The 14,003-nt window shown below is 41.5% G+C and overlaps 1 protein-coding gene across 2 annotated transcripts in view; it reads left to right on the forward strand.

Moving 5' to 3' along the window:
* Window positions 1–1,543: 1,543 nt before the first annotated feature.
* FAM135A (family with sequence similarity 135 member A) overlaps window positions 1,544–14,003 on the forward strand; it is a 51,871-nt gene continuing 39,411 nt past the window's right edge. The window contains exons 1-4 of one of the 2 annotated variants that reach the window (XM_035109672.2): window positions 1,544–1,719; window positions 8,189–8,275; window positions 9,857–9,981; window positions 12,945–13,024. In XM_035109672.2, the coding sequence (XP_034965563.1) occupies window positions 9,905–9,981; window positions 12,945–13,024 (157 nt within the window). In that variant the 5' untranslated portion in view covers window positions 1,544–1,719; window positions 8,189–8,275; window positions 9,857–9,904. Of the gene's footprint in view, window positions 1,720–1,965; window positions 2,598–8,188; window positions 8,276–9,856; window positions 9,982–12,944; window positions 13,025–14,003 lie in introns of those variants that run through there. The other variant, XM_035109670.2, reaches the window with a different exon arrangement.

Below are 14,003 nucleotides of genomic sequence, written 5' to 3' on the forward strand. Positions count from 1 at the left end.
CTTACTGTTTGAAAGTGCAATAATGCATTTCACATCACTTCTAGCTCCCCCCCCCGTATTAGCTACAACACTATACAACACTATCTGCGCACAATATGCACAGATGTTAGAAAGGAAGAAGCATTTGTCACTACAGTATTCACATAAAACCTAAAGATCAAACACAGCTGGATTGAAAGACAGGGGAAGCTACTGTACGGTATTAATATGACAAAACCACAAAATAAATAAAAAAATAGAATCATTCAAAGGCATTCCAAAGTGAATCACTACCATCAAGTCCATAACTTTTACCATCTTTTTTTTTTCAAATCAACAAAAGACATCCTGTTAAACTGCTCCCATCCATATTGTTCACCATTATTTTTATGAGCTTTTATGACACTTCTTCAGAAGTGCGCATGCACACGAAAGCTCATACCTATGACAAACTTAGTTGGTCTCTAAGGTGCTACTGGAGGGATTTTATATATATATATATTATTTTTTGTTTCGACTACGTCAGACCAACACGACTACCTACCTGTAACAACCATTATTTTTGTTATGTTACTCCAAGAAAATCAATTTATAGTTGGGATTAGCTAGCTATTTTTCACACTGCCCATCACAAATATTTTCAACAAAAGGCCTGCATGCCACCATGGCTTTTCACACACATTATTTCAGTCTGAGCACAGTCCAACTTGGGTTGCTCTTTTTATTCAACCTATTCTTCACAACTCGCTCATGCCACAATTCACTAGGGGGCCTCACACAAGCCACTAGCTCTTAGCTTTCATTTTTCCATCTGTAAATACTGAGGGATAATATCTAGCTACTTTACACAGTGGGTTTCAGAATTGCTGGAATATTATATGTGATATGGTTTGAAAACAGTACTCTAAAGTGCATCAGACAGAATGGGTCTGTACAACAAAAGCACCCATGAAGGAAAACTCTGTGTTACCTGTAGGGCTAAGAATATGTACGCTAGAACTTGTTTCTGACAAGACAGAGGTTAAGCTTTCTCATTTACAAAAAATCTTATGGCGAAACCCTTATCAGCTTCTCAAGTTTTTGCTTGTTTTTTCTGGTGCTACATCTTGATTAGAAGGGAAAGGTAGATTGTTGGTTGTGTGTGGTTTGTTGGGAGAGAACATTCCTAAATCCTTAAAAAAAACATCTTACTTGAGAGAACCCTTTCAAGTGTGACTTGGACTCTTGCTCCCGAGATTACTTTCTTGCTGTATCTAATCTGACTGACCCTTTTGAACATTTAGAGAGTACTTTTTGAGAATTTACCTTCTCCTTCCTATATCGCGCCTGTGACTCACGCGGTGATCTTGCTGCTTTGCACTGCCCTCTCTCTCTCTCTCTCTCTCTCTCTCTCTCTCTCTCTCTCTCTCTCTCTCTCTCTCTCTCTCGCTTTCTGGGAATGTTCCTGCCTCTTTGTGCAATTAAAAGTATCTGCTGAGAAGGCACTTTGCAGAGAGACTTTTCGAGGGCCGCCTTGCGCTGCAAAAGAAGCCAGTAGGTGGTGTGACTTGGCCTAACTGCTGCTTGCAAGAACTCTTGAAGCCATTGCACAGGTTCACTGGTCCTTCCAAGGAAAATTTGCATGCAGGGAAGACCTCCGATGAAAAAAACCCTTCGGGCCAGGCAGAATTGCAGGTGAAGGGAGGAGAAGGAGGAAGAAGAGGTGATCATCTTTCCGCTTTCTGTTTGGCCAGAGACAAAGTAAGGGAGAACGACAAGGCGACGAGTAGCAGTCGCGGCAATCCCCAAATGTGCCTCGAGGGCAGTTTGCATTTGTTGTTGTTGCTGCTGCTGCTGCTGTTGCTATTGTTTTCTTCACCCTCCCACTTCTTTGCTTTTTTGTTTGTTTGTTTGTTTGTTCGCCTGCCGGTGGGAGGGGGGGTGGAGCAGCAGCAGCCCGCCGACCCACACTGTGTGTAGCCCAGCCGGTGCCTCGCACACAGCAGCAGCAGGGGGAGCTCGAACTGGGAGGGAGCAGCCAGCAAGCAAGCAGCGGCGGGAGCAGCAGGAGGGAGGATCTTAGAGCTAGATCTCCAGGAAAGCGGGAGCGACTGTAGGGAATCTCGGAGATCAAGCGCCGCCACAGTCAGAGGGGAGCCCTCAATGAGGATGCCGTAGTCGTCCTTCCTCCCTGCCTAACTCGGGCGCTCCCTGCCAGTCCTCGCCAGCGGCGGCCGCCTCCTCTCATTGCCCGCGCTGCCTTGCTTGCTTGCGAGCAGGAAGCGGCGGCGGCGGGCGGGCGGGCGCGGTGTTGGTGGTGGCCGGCGGAATCTACTTGCTCCTAGCCGCTTTTCCCAGGCGAGAGCCATATCAGCGGCAGGAGGAAGAGGAGGGCGCGCGCCGTCGGAACGCAGGCCGCCCTGCCGGCCGAGCGGGGCGCCGGCGTCGGATGCCTGCGTTACGCCACTACGGGGCTTCTGTTGAGGCCTGGGCTCATCCAGAAGCGGCGGCAGCGGATAGGAGCGTCGAGTCGGGAGGAGGTGGTGGTGGCGGCGGCAGTGAGAGGACCGACAGGTAGTCGCCTCTTCCTGGGGGAGGCCGGTGCCCGGTGCTGCGCTGCTGCTGCTCCTTTCCCTCAGGTGAGTCGGCGGTGCTTGTGAATTAGGTGTCTGTGTGGAGAGAAAACCTGCGACGGAGCAGGGCGTCGTTAGAGCTGAGGTGGATGTTTCCTACGCCTCTTGGAAGGTGAACAGGAAGGGGAGCAGCTGGAAAAGATGTGTAGAGCGTTTAGAAGCCTCATTTTAAAAAAATGTAAAAAGCACTTCCTTTTTACTCCAAGCAGAAGTGAGCGTCTCTGTGTGTGAGAGAGAGAGTGTGTGTATTTTTCCCCTCCGGAGTCAGTCCGGCCCAATCCAGTCTTATCCCACTCCAATCGAATCCACTTTAGTTTGGTTGAAAGCCTCGGCTAAAAGGGAGCCAGTAAACCCTGGCAATTCGTGTGTTTCGTTTTACCTTTCTCTGTTTCTGTTTGTGCTCTTATTTTTAAACGTCGCGAGAAACCAGGAAACTTGTCCTATTTCTCTAACCGGTTCCCCAGGCATCCTGCATGAATTCTAGGGTACCAGGGTGTTCTTTGAGTGTGTGTGTTTTTTATTGGGGGGGAGGGTTGCCCTATTTTAAATAACTTAAACATACTTCTCTATAATTCAGCAGGGCAACCATGATTGAGAACCATTTGTGTCGTTTTATATTAAAACAAACCAACCTTTAACTTGTTTTTGTTCTGTGATATCACCAAGGCGTTTTGACCTTAGATGTATATTTCTTTATTAGTTCATTAATCTAAAGGATTAGGAAAGGCATGGCCACTTCATTCATTGTACTGTAGCCAAGTACAACTTTACTAAATATTACCTGTGATTATAACACTTCATGCTGTTCTACCACTTTTTCCTCCCTCCAGGGCCCTCAAGTATGTCTTTCTATCAATGCAAATTCCTAACATTCCTAATGTAATATGGTGTCCTCAGTTTAACTCTTGAAGCTACCCGATACCTCATAAAAATAAGAGTTGAGCTTTATGCTGGTATATAAAGCTTTTTTAGGGGCTGCCAAGTCCATATGGACTACATTAGTTAATGGACTGCAAAAACTTCACTTGGGTGTACTTAATAATATTAAGTTGGCCCACTTGTTTTAACTACCAAAGCATATTCTAGTTTAGAACATGAAGTACAGTACATCACATATGGAACAATCCTATGCACAAGAAGCTGGCATAAAGGAAGACAGTGTAAGTTTAAGCCAGTGTAAAGTTATACCAGATCCAAACTCCATTTAGAAATGGAGCTACTGCTAGCTGAGCCAGCCTAAGACTGGCAGAGGGAAAATAAGCCTTTGAAATAGTGTTTGAGTTACACCACCCTTTTTGCTATACCACCTATACCACATTGCCAGGTCATTTGTCAGGTCATGCACCAAGCTGAACAGGCATAGGATCCAGCCTCCTGCTTTGGACCCATGCTTGGAAAACCCCTTCTTCTAGGGCTTATGCAGGCTTAAGATATGCCAAGCTTGCCTTGACTCAGTCACCTGGTTCCTGTCTGAGCCAGGATAAGGGGGATACTCTGGCATAAATATTGCTGAGCAAAGGATGGGGGAGTTAAATCATCATAGCCCTTTGAGAACTTCCTACTTCAGCCAGAGATCTGCTAGATCCTAAGCCACTCATCCTGGTGGATCTTGCTTTAGGATTTCTATGTACTGTAGGAAGCTGCTTTGTACTGAGTCAGACCTTTGGTCCTTCTAGGCTGCTTCCAGGCTGTCACTAATTTCAGGTGAGATTCAATTGCATACCAACAAATCCGGGTTGTACCATTAAAATTGATTTCACACACTTGCTCAACACTCACCCCGTCCATTGGTAAGTGGTGGGGAAATGCCCTGGAAAGTGTGGAATAGCAATTGTTTGAAGCACTCATATAACCTCCCTGCAAACAGATCAGAATGAATACTCAATAAGCAGATCATCTGGAAGCAACCCTAGTTCAGTATTAGCTGTGCTGCCTGGTAGCAACTCTCCAGGATTTCAGACGAGAATCTTTCCTAGCCCTACCTAGAGATGCTAGGAATTTAACAGGGGATCTCCAACATGCAATGTATGTGCTCTACCACTGATCTACTACTGCCCCTTTCTATTTCTTTTTATACATTACCTGTTTTCCTAAAGAGTACAAATGTGTCAATTGGATAAGCAACAGTAGCTGTGTGTTAACCAAAATCCAGCTGTGTATTTGGGAGTTTTTTTATGGCTACCTTTGTTTTTTAAATTGTTTCTTAACCATTGATATATCCACCCTAGCACATAAGCTGCACAAAATGAATGCTTGTGCAAAGCATTATTTATTTTGTGTGGCCTATGTGCCATATATAGCACATGGATAAGCAAAGATGGGAAGTCCTCAGAGGCTAAGGCTGTAAGCAGATGATATTTTATTCTACAACTAGGCCATAAGAACAGAAATCCATAATCCACTGTTGGACCATAAATTCATTATAACCAACCAAAATGTCATGAAACTATCAAAAAAATTAAGTTCTTTGCAGCTCTTCCTCAGGCAAGATATTATGCAAATTGGAGTGGGGAAATGAGGAAAGAAAGAAAAAAGTAGCCTGGATGTTGTAGCCATGGGGCCACCTTGTAAACTCAGTTCCCAGGTGGAATTGCAGTCTGAAATAAATCCTATACAGGTGCTACAGATATCAGATTACACACATAGTATTCTGGGATAAAGGAACAGTGGTCACCCTATATTTCTAAGAAGTTAAAGGTTGGCTTGTAATGCAGATTGTCCAAAGCATTAAATGAAACACACAAGTTTCTGGGTAGGCAGAGTGTGAAAAATTTTAAATTTAGCAAAGGTGGCTATTACTTCTGGTTAGTGTGCTTAAGTATATGAAGTGTCTCATGTGTCTCTTGAAAAATAGAATCTGGTTTAAAAGGAAAGTGGAACTCAGTGCAAGCAAACCTAATGTCCATATTTACAGAGATGGTCTGGGAATAAAGCCAAGCTATATTTTTTATGTCTGAACTTGCTGTTTGGTGGACCTGATTTGCAAATTGCCACCATGATTGATTTGCAATCCTGGTTGATTTGCAAATCATAGTTTGAGCATAGTAAAGTTTGGTATAATATTCAAATTTATGTACTGTATATTCCGGCGTATAAGACAACTGGGCGTATAAGAAGACCCCCAACTTTTCCAGTTAAAATATAGAGTTTGGGATATACTTGCCGTATAAGAAATACGACCCGGTGTATAAGACAACCCCCGACTTTTGAGAATATTTTCCTGGGTTAAAAAGTAGTCTTATACGCAGGAATATGCAGTACTATGGTTTAGGACAGGCACCCCCAAACTTCGGCCCTCCAGATGTTTTGGACTACAATTACCATCTTCCCTGACCACTGGTCCTGTTAGCTAGGGATCATGGGAGTTGTAGGCCAAAACATCTGGAGGGCCGAAGTTTGGGGGTGCTTGGTTTAGGATGTTGTTCTGCTGTCAGAGTCTACTGTTTGGGAGAGCATCTGGAATTCTTGGGCCAAGTATTGATACTGATTTTGGAGCCAACATAATCCACTTGGATCAGAAATGCCATCTAAATGCCATTTCAAGATTTTTTAATTACATTTTATTTTCTGCTGAGTTTTATACTTTCCATGGGACACAGGAAAGGGGATGGAATTGTACCTTAGAATAATATGCTGTTTTAGAGGTCTTGTATCTATAGCTGGAGCTGGAGCTAATAATCCTGTGCCTTCAGGCCAGTTCAGATCCCAAATCTACAGTTAAATAATAGTTTCGCTTGCCAAATTAAGCTGTATTTTCTGTAGGAGGCCACTGGGAAACAGCAGTAAAAACTACTTGCCACTTTGCAGTAAGTGAAGGTGAGGAGGTAGGAGAACTATATCTGATTTGTTCAGTGCAGTGTAATACTGCACTGTAATACAGTGTAAGTGTAATACAGTTAATGGAAACCATGAATTTAAAACCAACTTTAAGCCATAGTTTGAAATCTTGGTTTGCGACTAATCCATAACACATGGTATAGGTATTCAGATACAAAGCTAACTACAGCTAATGAATACATTTTTAGCTTAAACGTGGCATATTATGCATTATAGTATTTGCTGACAAGTAACATACAGTATTTGCAACTTTGATGCACACCTTACAAGTGTGTGTGTGTGTGGGGGGGGTATCCTATGAAAAGTTAATGGGGAATAGGACACCCCCACCCCTTATCCTTTCAGCAGTAAAAAAAAGCCTTTAATCTCCTATATCGGGCGTGCTAGATGGATGTAAACATTGCAGAACCTGAACATTTGTTGTGTATATAATTGCAGTGAATTAACTGGTTGCTTTTTCAAACCATTCCAAAGACATATCAGCTGCTTTCCATATACAGTACAACCCTTTATTTTTATGCTTCCTTTAACTTAGTGAACTTCGTGACCTCAGCAAACTACAGGTCAACACGAATGAGCAGCATGTTAGTGCGCACTGCTCAAAGTTCCAGAGGCTCTCCTTCCCTGCTTCTGCTGTGGAAAAAACAAGCTTGTCATTTCACTCCAATCAACCCATGGTTACAATTTCTGGTTTATTTCGGAAAACCAGATTGAGGCTGAATCCTGACGAGACAGAAGTACTATTTTGGGGGGACAGGAGGTGGGCAGGTGTGGAGGACTCCCTGGTCCTGAATGGGACAACTGTGCCCTTGAAGGACCAGGTGTGCAGCCTGGGAGTCATTTTGGACTCACAGCTGTCCATGGAGGCGCAGGTCAATTCTGTGTCCAGGGCAGCTGTTTATCAGCTCCATCTGGTACCTATCTGCCCACAGACTGTCTCGCCAGAGTGGTGCATGCTCTAGTTACCTCTTGCTTGGACTACTGCAATGCACTCGTATGTGGGGCTACCTTTGAAGGTGACCCGGAAACTACAACTAATCCAGAATGCGGCAGCTAGACTGGTGACTGAGAGCGATCACATTGACCTACATTGGCTCCCAGTACGTTTCCGAGCACAATTCAAAGTGTTGGTGCTGACCTTTAAAGCCCTAAACGGCCTCTGTCCAGTATACCTGTAGGAGCATCTCCACCCCCATCATTCTGCCCGTACACTGAGGTCCAGTGCCGAGGGCCTTCTGGCGGTTCCCTCGGTGCGAGAAGCCAAGTTACAGGGAACTAGGCAGAGGGCCTTTTCGGTAGTGACACCCTCCCTGTGGAACACCCACCCACCAGATGTCAAAGAGAAAAACAACTACCATACTTTTAGAAGGCATCTGAAGAAAGCCCTGTTTAGGGAAGCTTTTAATGTTTGATATACTATTGCATTTTAATATTCTGTTGGAAGCCACCCAGAGTGGCTGGGGAAACCCAGCCAGATGGGCAGGGTATAAATAAATTATTATTATTATTATTATTATTATTAGGAGCCTGGGTTTGAACAACACAGGCATCTGCATAAGCATGGGAATAATGCTTTGGGAACTTTTGAGCAGTGCACATTAACATGCTGCTCATTCATATTAAAACATAGTTTGCTTTAAACTATAGTTTAATGAGACTAGTGAACTGGGTGACTGGGAATTAAAGAAAAGAAGAGCACCAATTTCTGTGTAGATGGCTTGCATTCAGGTGTACAATCATTTGATTTCTTTTTCTTACAGAGCAATCAGTATGCACTTGACTGCAGAAATTAGAAACTGGAAGACTGCATATTAGCTTTGATCAAAATGGATTATTTATTACTAGAGGTAAAAAGGAATCTTGTTTTTTTTTTACAAGAAAAAATAGTTTAGTGTTCAGTTCTGTAACATGCCTATATAAGTCCCATTACATCTTTAGTATTACATTATATCAATGAGGAGAGGATATTCCACATTAATTTTAAGTTTTCCCTACTGAAGTGGCAGACCTATTCAGGAGAAATAATGTTCAGTCTAATGTTAGAAAATTAGGGCTGTATCCAGTGCATCCAGTGCTGCAATTCAACTGGCACAACAGCCTTCTGTGTGCAGTGGAACTTCCTCTCCTTAGTGGATTTTGAGGGCATATATGGGTAGGGGAGAGGAAAAGAAAGTCCCATGGCACTAGCAGAGCTAATTTTTATGTTACTTGTGGTGAATGAAATGTAGATGATAACAATAGAAACTGATGACATGCACTTGATAATGTGGGTTATGCAACAGTATGTTGCAGTGTACGCCCCTTTCCTATCACCCAGCTTTTCATAATCTTCTTTTCTTACTAAGCATTCTGTGGTAACTGAAGGTGACTGAGCACGTTCACTACTCACAGAGCTGTACCCTTAAGTTGTTGGTTTTTTATAATAAAAAAATACCTTCTGCATGTACGTTACTTGTGGGTGGTTGGAATTCTTTGACCTAACGATCCTGAATTCCCTGGAGCTTGGATTCATTGAGAAACTCTGATTAGTTAAAAAATAGAAGCAAATGTTTCTAAACTTCTCACTGCCATTCCAGAGGAATAAAGGGAGCCCACAGCTCTTTGACGCTCATGCATATCATACTAAACTAGTATGATATAGGCCCATGGGCCACAGGCCACAGAGGTCGTTTAACCGGCCCACGAGGCACCCCTGAACCGAGACGCCCACGAGGCACGTCCCCGTGCACTGCACTAAACTGGTGCGGTGTGGGGACTTGCTTCCACAGTGCTGAAAATCGCATCTGTGCAAATGTCAGAGCACGCACGCAATCCAGCCCACGGAGGAATCTCCGCTGGAGTGAACTGGCCCAGGCCGACCCCAGTACTAAACCATAGTTTATTGTTGCTTTTCAAAATGAGCATCTTTTGATGCTTCATAGTTAAGACACAAAATTAAGGTTTGTGTATTTTTCCACTGATACAAATTGAGGCAGTTTTATTTATCCCTTCATTACCCATATCTGTATAAGGGGTGCTTTACTGCTCTAAGAGTAACTGAAGAATGAAAATTTGTTTTGCAGCCCAATCCTAAACATATTTTACTTGGAGGTACTCCCATTGAATTTGATGGGGCTTACTTCCTAGCAGATGTGCTTAGGATTTCCACCTTAGGTAAACAAATTTATTTATTTCAATTCCTTTGTATTGTATACAACTAGTTCTGTATTGAAAATGTATTGTTTGTTTTGAAGGTGGAGGTCAAGCTGGAGCATCTGTTTCTGTTGCTATTGTATGGGGAAGCAGATAAGCAAAACATTTTGTGTAACATTTATTCATGAAGGACATACGTATGAAGCAGGAAACTTGTTCATAGTTCATGCCAGGGTTAGGTCATGGAGTAATCAGCTGTGAGTACACCTCACATATCTTGTGTTCCATCTCTGCAGTAAATAAGGTGCCAACCACAGTTCTTGGACTTCTGCAGCTACATAAAAATGAGTGAAGTACAAGCAATGGTAGAATTCTCCGTGGAGCTCCACAAGTTTTATAACGTGGATTTGTTTCAAAGAGGGTAGGTAACATACAACAAATATATGTTCTGGTGGTGTTAATTCCTGATTTGTATGGAAGATTAATGAAAGCCTGCAAATCCTAAGAGCAGGTGTATGTGTGGATGTAGCTCTTGTAACTGGATTTTTTTTAACTTTAAATTGGGTCTTAGAGACGGTCAGGAATCAAAATTCACTAATCTGTGTGGCACCAATCATGAATAAATTGAATGAATAAAATTATAAGACAACTTAAGCTTGGTTTACATGTTCTCTCATATGCATGGATAAAAGTTCTCTATTTTCAGGTGGTGGGTGGGAGCATCCTGAGCCCGAGCAGGATAAGCTTTTTTGTTTATCTATGGAAAATGGGGTGCTCTAGGGGTGTAAGCAGTCGTGTATTTTTATGAAAAAGATTGGTAATTACCTAAAGCACTGACATTTACCCATCTATTACGAAAGAGCAGAACATTCTATATCTGCCTTGTTTTTGGTATTTGCCAACTGATGTCCTGAGCTGCCTTGGCAGTTTCTTTGCTGCTTCAGACAGCTAAGAGATATCCTCTGGCTATTCCTGCAAGCCACCATATGGAATGTTGATATAGCTCTAAGAGAGCTATCTGGAACTAGTAAGAGCAAATGAAATGTTACCTCTGGAAGGTAGTATAATTTGAGCTGAAAAATTTCCAGCTGAGTGCAAATTCAGTATTGCGTTGATAAGTTCTGCAAAGGTTTGCATTGCATGCATAGTAATTGAGGGTGGTATAACAAGTAAATTATTTTAATTGAGGATTGGAAATACAACACATTAATTTTAACTAGTAAAGATGATTAGGTTAGGCCAGGGGGTGGCCTACTTACCCAAACTGACAGCAAATATTCAAAAAGTGGTTTTAGAGGCAGTTGGCTTCAGTATTTCAGAAACAACAGCTATACCCTTCATTGGGGGGATATACTATACAATATTCTGCTTGTTGCTTGGTTAAGTTGCTTCCTATAAGTCAGGGGAAACTGATGTGGTGCACTCCAAATGTTGTAGGCTACAAGTCATCAGCCTTTTTTGCAGGGGGTACTCAAGGGTACACACTAACAACACCTCTTTTTCTTGTGTGTGGCACTTGCTGTAACAACTTCACAGTGAGTACCGACACCTATTTTTCTAGGAAAAAAGCACTGCTGGCAGGTGCTGGTGGGCGTTGTAGTCCACATGTGGAATGTGTGGCATAGGCTATTCCTGCTGTAAGCCTTCTGCTGAGAATACATTGTCCCCTGTTTTCTTTCAAACTGCCTCTGAACCCCACTTTGTGAATTTAAGTATTTAGATACTTTATGGGACTATGAAAGGAAGAGCATATTGTGTCTGATCTGGAAGAACTCATTTCTTAAACAAAAGCTACCATTTATTGTTTGAAGGAAGGACGCTTTTAATGTCTTACAAGTCTTGAATATTTCTTGTTACAGCAGATTTTTAAAAAAATAATAAAGCAGAATGACTTCAGATGTAGGAGGCTTTAAATCCCATCTGTATGATGATTTGAAAAGTGTTCTTCACAGTGGGCCTCAGTTGAACATTGCTTGTCCTAGTTGCTGATTTTTTTATCTTGCTAGGAGGAAACTTGGTAACTTTAACCTGAAATCAAAATACCTGCTATCTTTTGGGCGGAAACCAGGAGGGTCTTTTTAAACTTTTATTTTGACTGAAGTATTAGGGAGCTGGAATGTGTGCCTCCAGTGTAGTCTGTGTTAATTTAAGTACTGTACTTCAATTAAATCAGTCTTATTATGGGATTAAAGCATCAGTTGATTTAACAATTATTTTATTTAATCAATTATATTGATGTTAAAATCCACATCCCTATCTAAAGCTGTTCTCACAAAATAATGAAGCATAGTTTAATATACTTTATGGCTTATTGTAGTTAGGCTTCTATTTCAGAGGTCAGGAATTGAATTTTGGAGGTCAGGAATTGAATTTTAACCTGTTGGCATACTTTGCCTGAGGTGACCCTGGTGAGATTAACATACAGTATTTGGATTAGCAGGTAAATATTTGTTATTAAAAACTATATTGTATCATAAAGTAGAATCTTGTGTCTGAAGTCACCTGATTTTGTATTGCTCGTATAGTAATATGTGGATTATGTTGATCATGTGAGATTTAAGTTTTTTCCAGAGCTAGGGATTAGTAGTGAAAGGAAAACTGAAAAATAAATGAAGCATTTTCATAACGTAAATTCAGATGCTCACACACAAACTCACTTAATTAAGGTGTAATAAGAGAACCGTTTGGTTGGCTGCATACTAAAGAACCCACTGAGTAAGCAAAATAAATTGGAAATCTGATCAGTAACATCATTGATCAAATACTTCAGCTTGATTTATTGTAATAAGTAGTAATTAACATTTTATGAAAATTTTGTGGTAATAGCATAGAATAACATATGTTGTCATATGTTGTCATATGATAATATTGTAGAATAATATAACATAGCATATACAATAATTGTTCTTATTTATAATGGAACCAATACAGACAAAAAATCACTTCTCATTGAGATAATGAAGTATGACGGAAATCAGAAGTCCTTGTGTACGATCTCAACATAGAAATTTTCAGAAAAAAATCCTGGCCCCAAATTGGATCAGTGGCTTCTCTGCACATCTGAGTAGGAATGTAAACTGCATCAGAAGCCCACTGTAATTAAGAAACACAAACCTGGCTGGTGGGATTATGATAATATGTTTAACTGGTTTTTACTTTGACCTTATGCTTCTCTTTCTCCTCTGGCTAATTGGTATTGAATTATTTTAATTACAATTTACAATAGTGTATAAAATGCTTTTGTAACTGATTTCATTAAGTGTTTTTTTATGGCCCTCTTGAAGACCACGCTTGATGGGGAAATAGGGTAGAAAGATTTAAGATATATCCATATCAGGTTATGTTAAAACAGTATTAGTTTGAAAATAATTTTGTTTACTGTAGCTTTTACCAGATTCGTGTATCAATGAAGATCCCTCCAAGAATTCCACACAAAATTGAAGCAAGCCTGTTACGTGCAACCAGTAAGTAAACATCTTTTCATTACTATTTTAGTTAATTACTAATAATTAATTACTATTTGTGGGACCCAGGTGGCGCTGTGGTTAAACCACTGAGCCTAGGGCTTGCCGATCAGAAGGTCGGCGGTTCGAATCCCTGTGACGGGGTGAGCTCCCATTGCTTGGTCCCAGCTCCTGCCAACCTAGCAGTTCGAAAGCACGTCAAAATGCAAGTAGATAAATAGGAACCGCTACAGCGGGAAGGTAAACGGCGTTTCCATGTGCTGCTCTGGTTTGCCAGAAGCGGCTTTGTCATGCTGGCCACATGACCTGGAAGCTATACGCCGGCTCCCTCGGCCAATAATGCGAGATGAGCGCGCAACCCCAGAGTCGGTCACGACTGGACCTAATGGTCAGGGGTCCCTTTACCTTTTACCTTAATTACTATTTAATAAAGGAGAACTCTGAAATGATTAAATATGTGTTAGTTAATTAATCATATACTTTTTGATTACTTAATTAAATAAGCTTAAGATAGGTGAAAACACTTGGTTTTAAAGATCTTGGGAAAATGTAAAAGGGCTGTACAGTATCTAGTTGTGTCCTTCCCATGATGGAAGACTCTTTGTTCCAGCAAATGCTAGGTTTGCTGAGGAAGAATACAATTTTTGCTTATTTCACCTTAACCTCTGTGGCTCCCATCTGCTCTGGAATATGTTTGGTGGTGGAGAGCTGTTGCAGGAGAAAAGATGAATTTGCAGAACTCCCTTTCCCAAGGGCTGTCCATCAGATAAGCAGAAATTACCACTTTGGGTCATGTGAATACTTCTGACAGTGCTTGTGAACTTTAGGACCATTTGTGCATATATTGTTGCCTGTTGGAGGGCTGCTTAAAGTGAGTACTTGGGACTTGACAAAAACATTACCCTTTGAGAAATCTTAAGAGCCTTCATTCTCAAATTGGAAATGCTAACCATGCTGTATTTAACAAAATATGTAAGTA

Source organism: Zootoca vivipara, chromosome 3, assembly GCF_963506605.1.
Source record: "Zootoca vivipara chromosome 3, rZooViv1.1, whole genome shotgun sequence".
Taxonomy (NCBI): domain Eukaryota; kingdom Metazoa; phylum Chordata; class Lepidosauria; order Squamata; family Lacertidae; genus Zootoca; species Zootoca vivipara.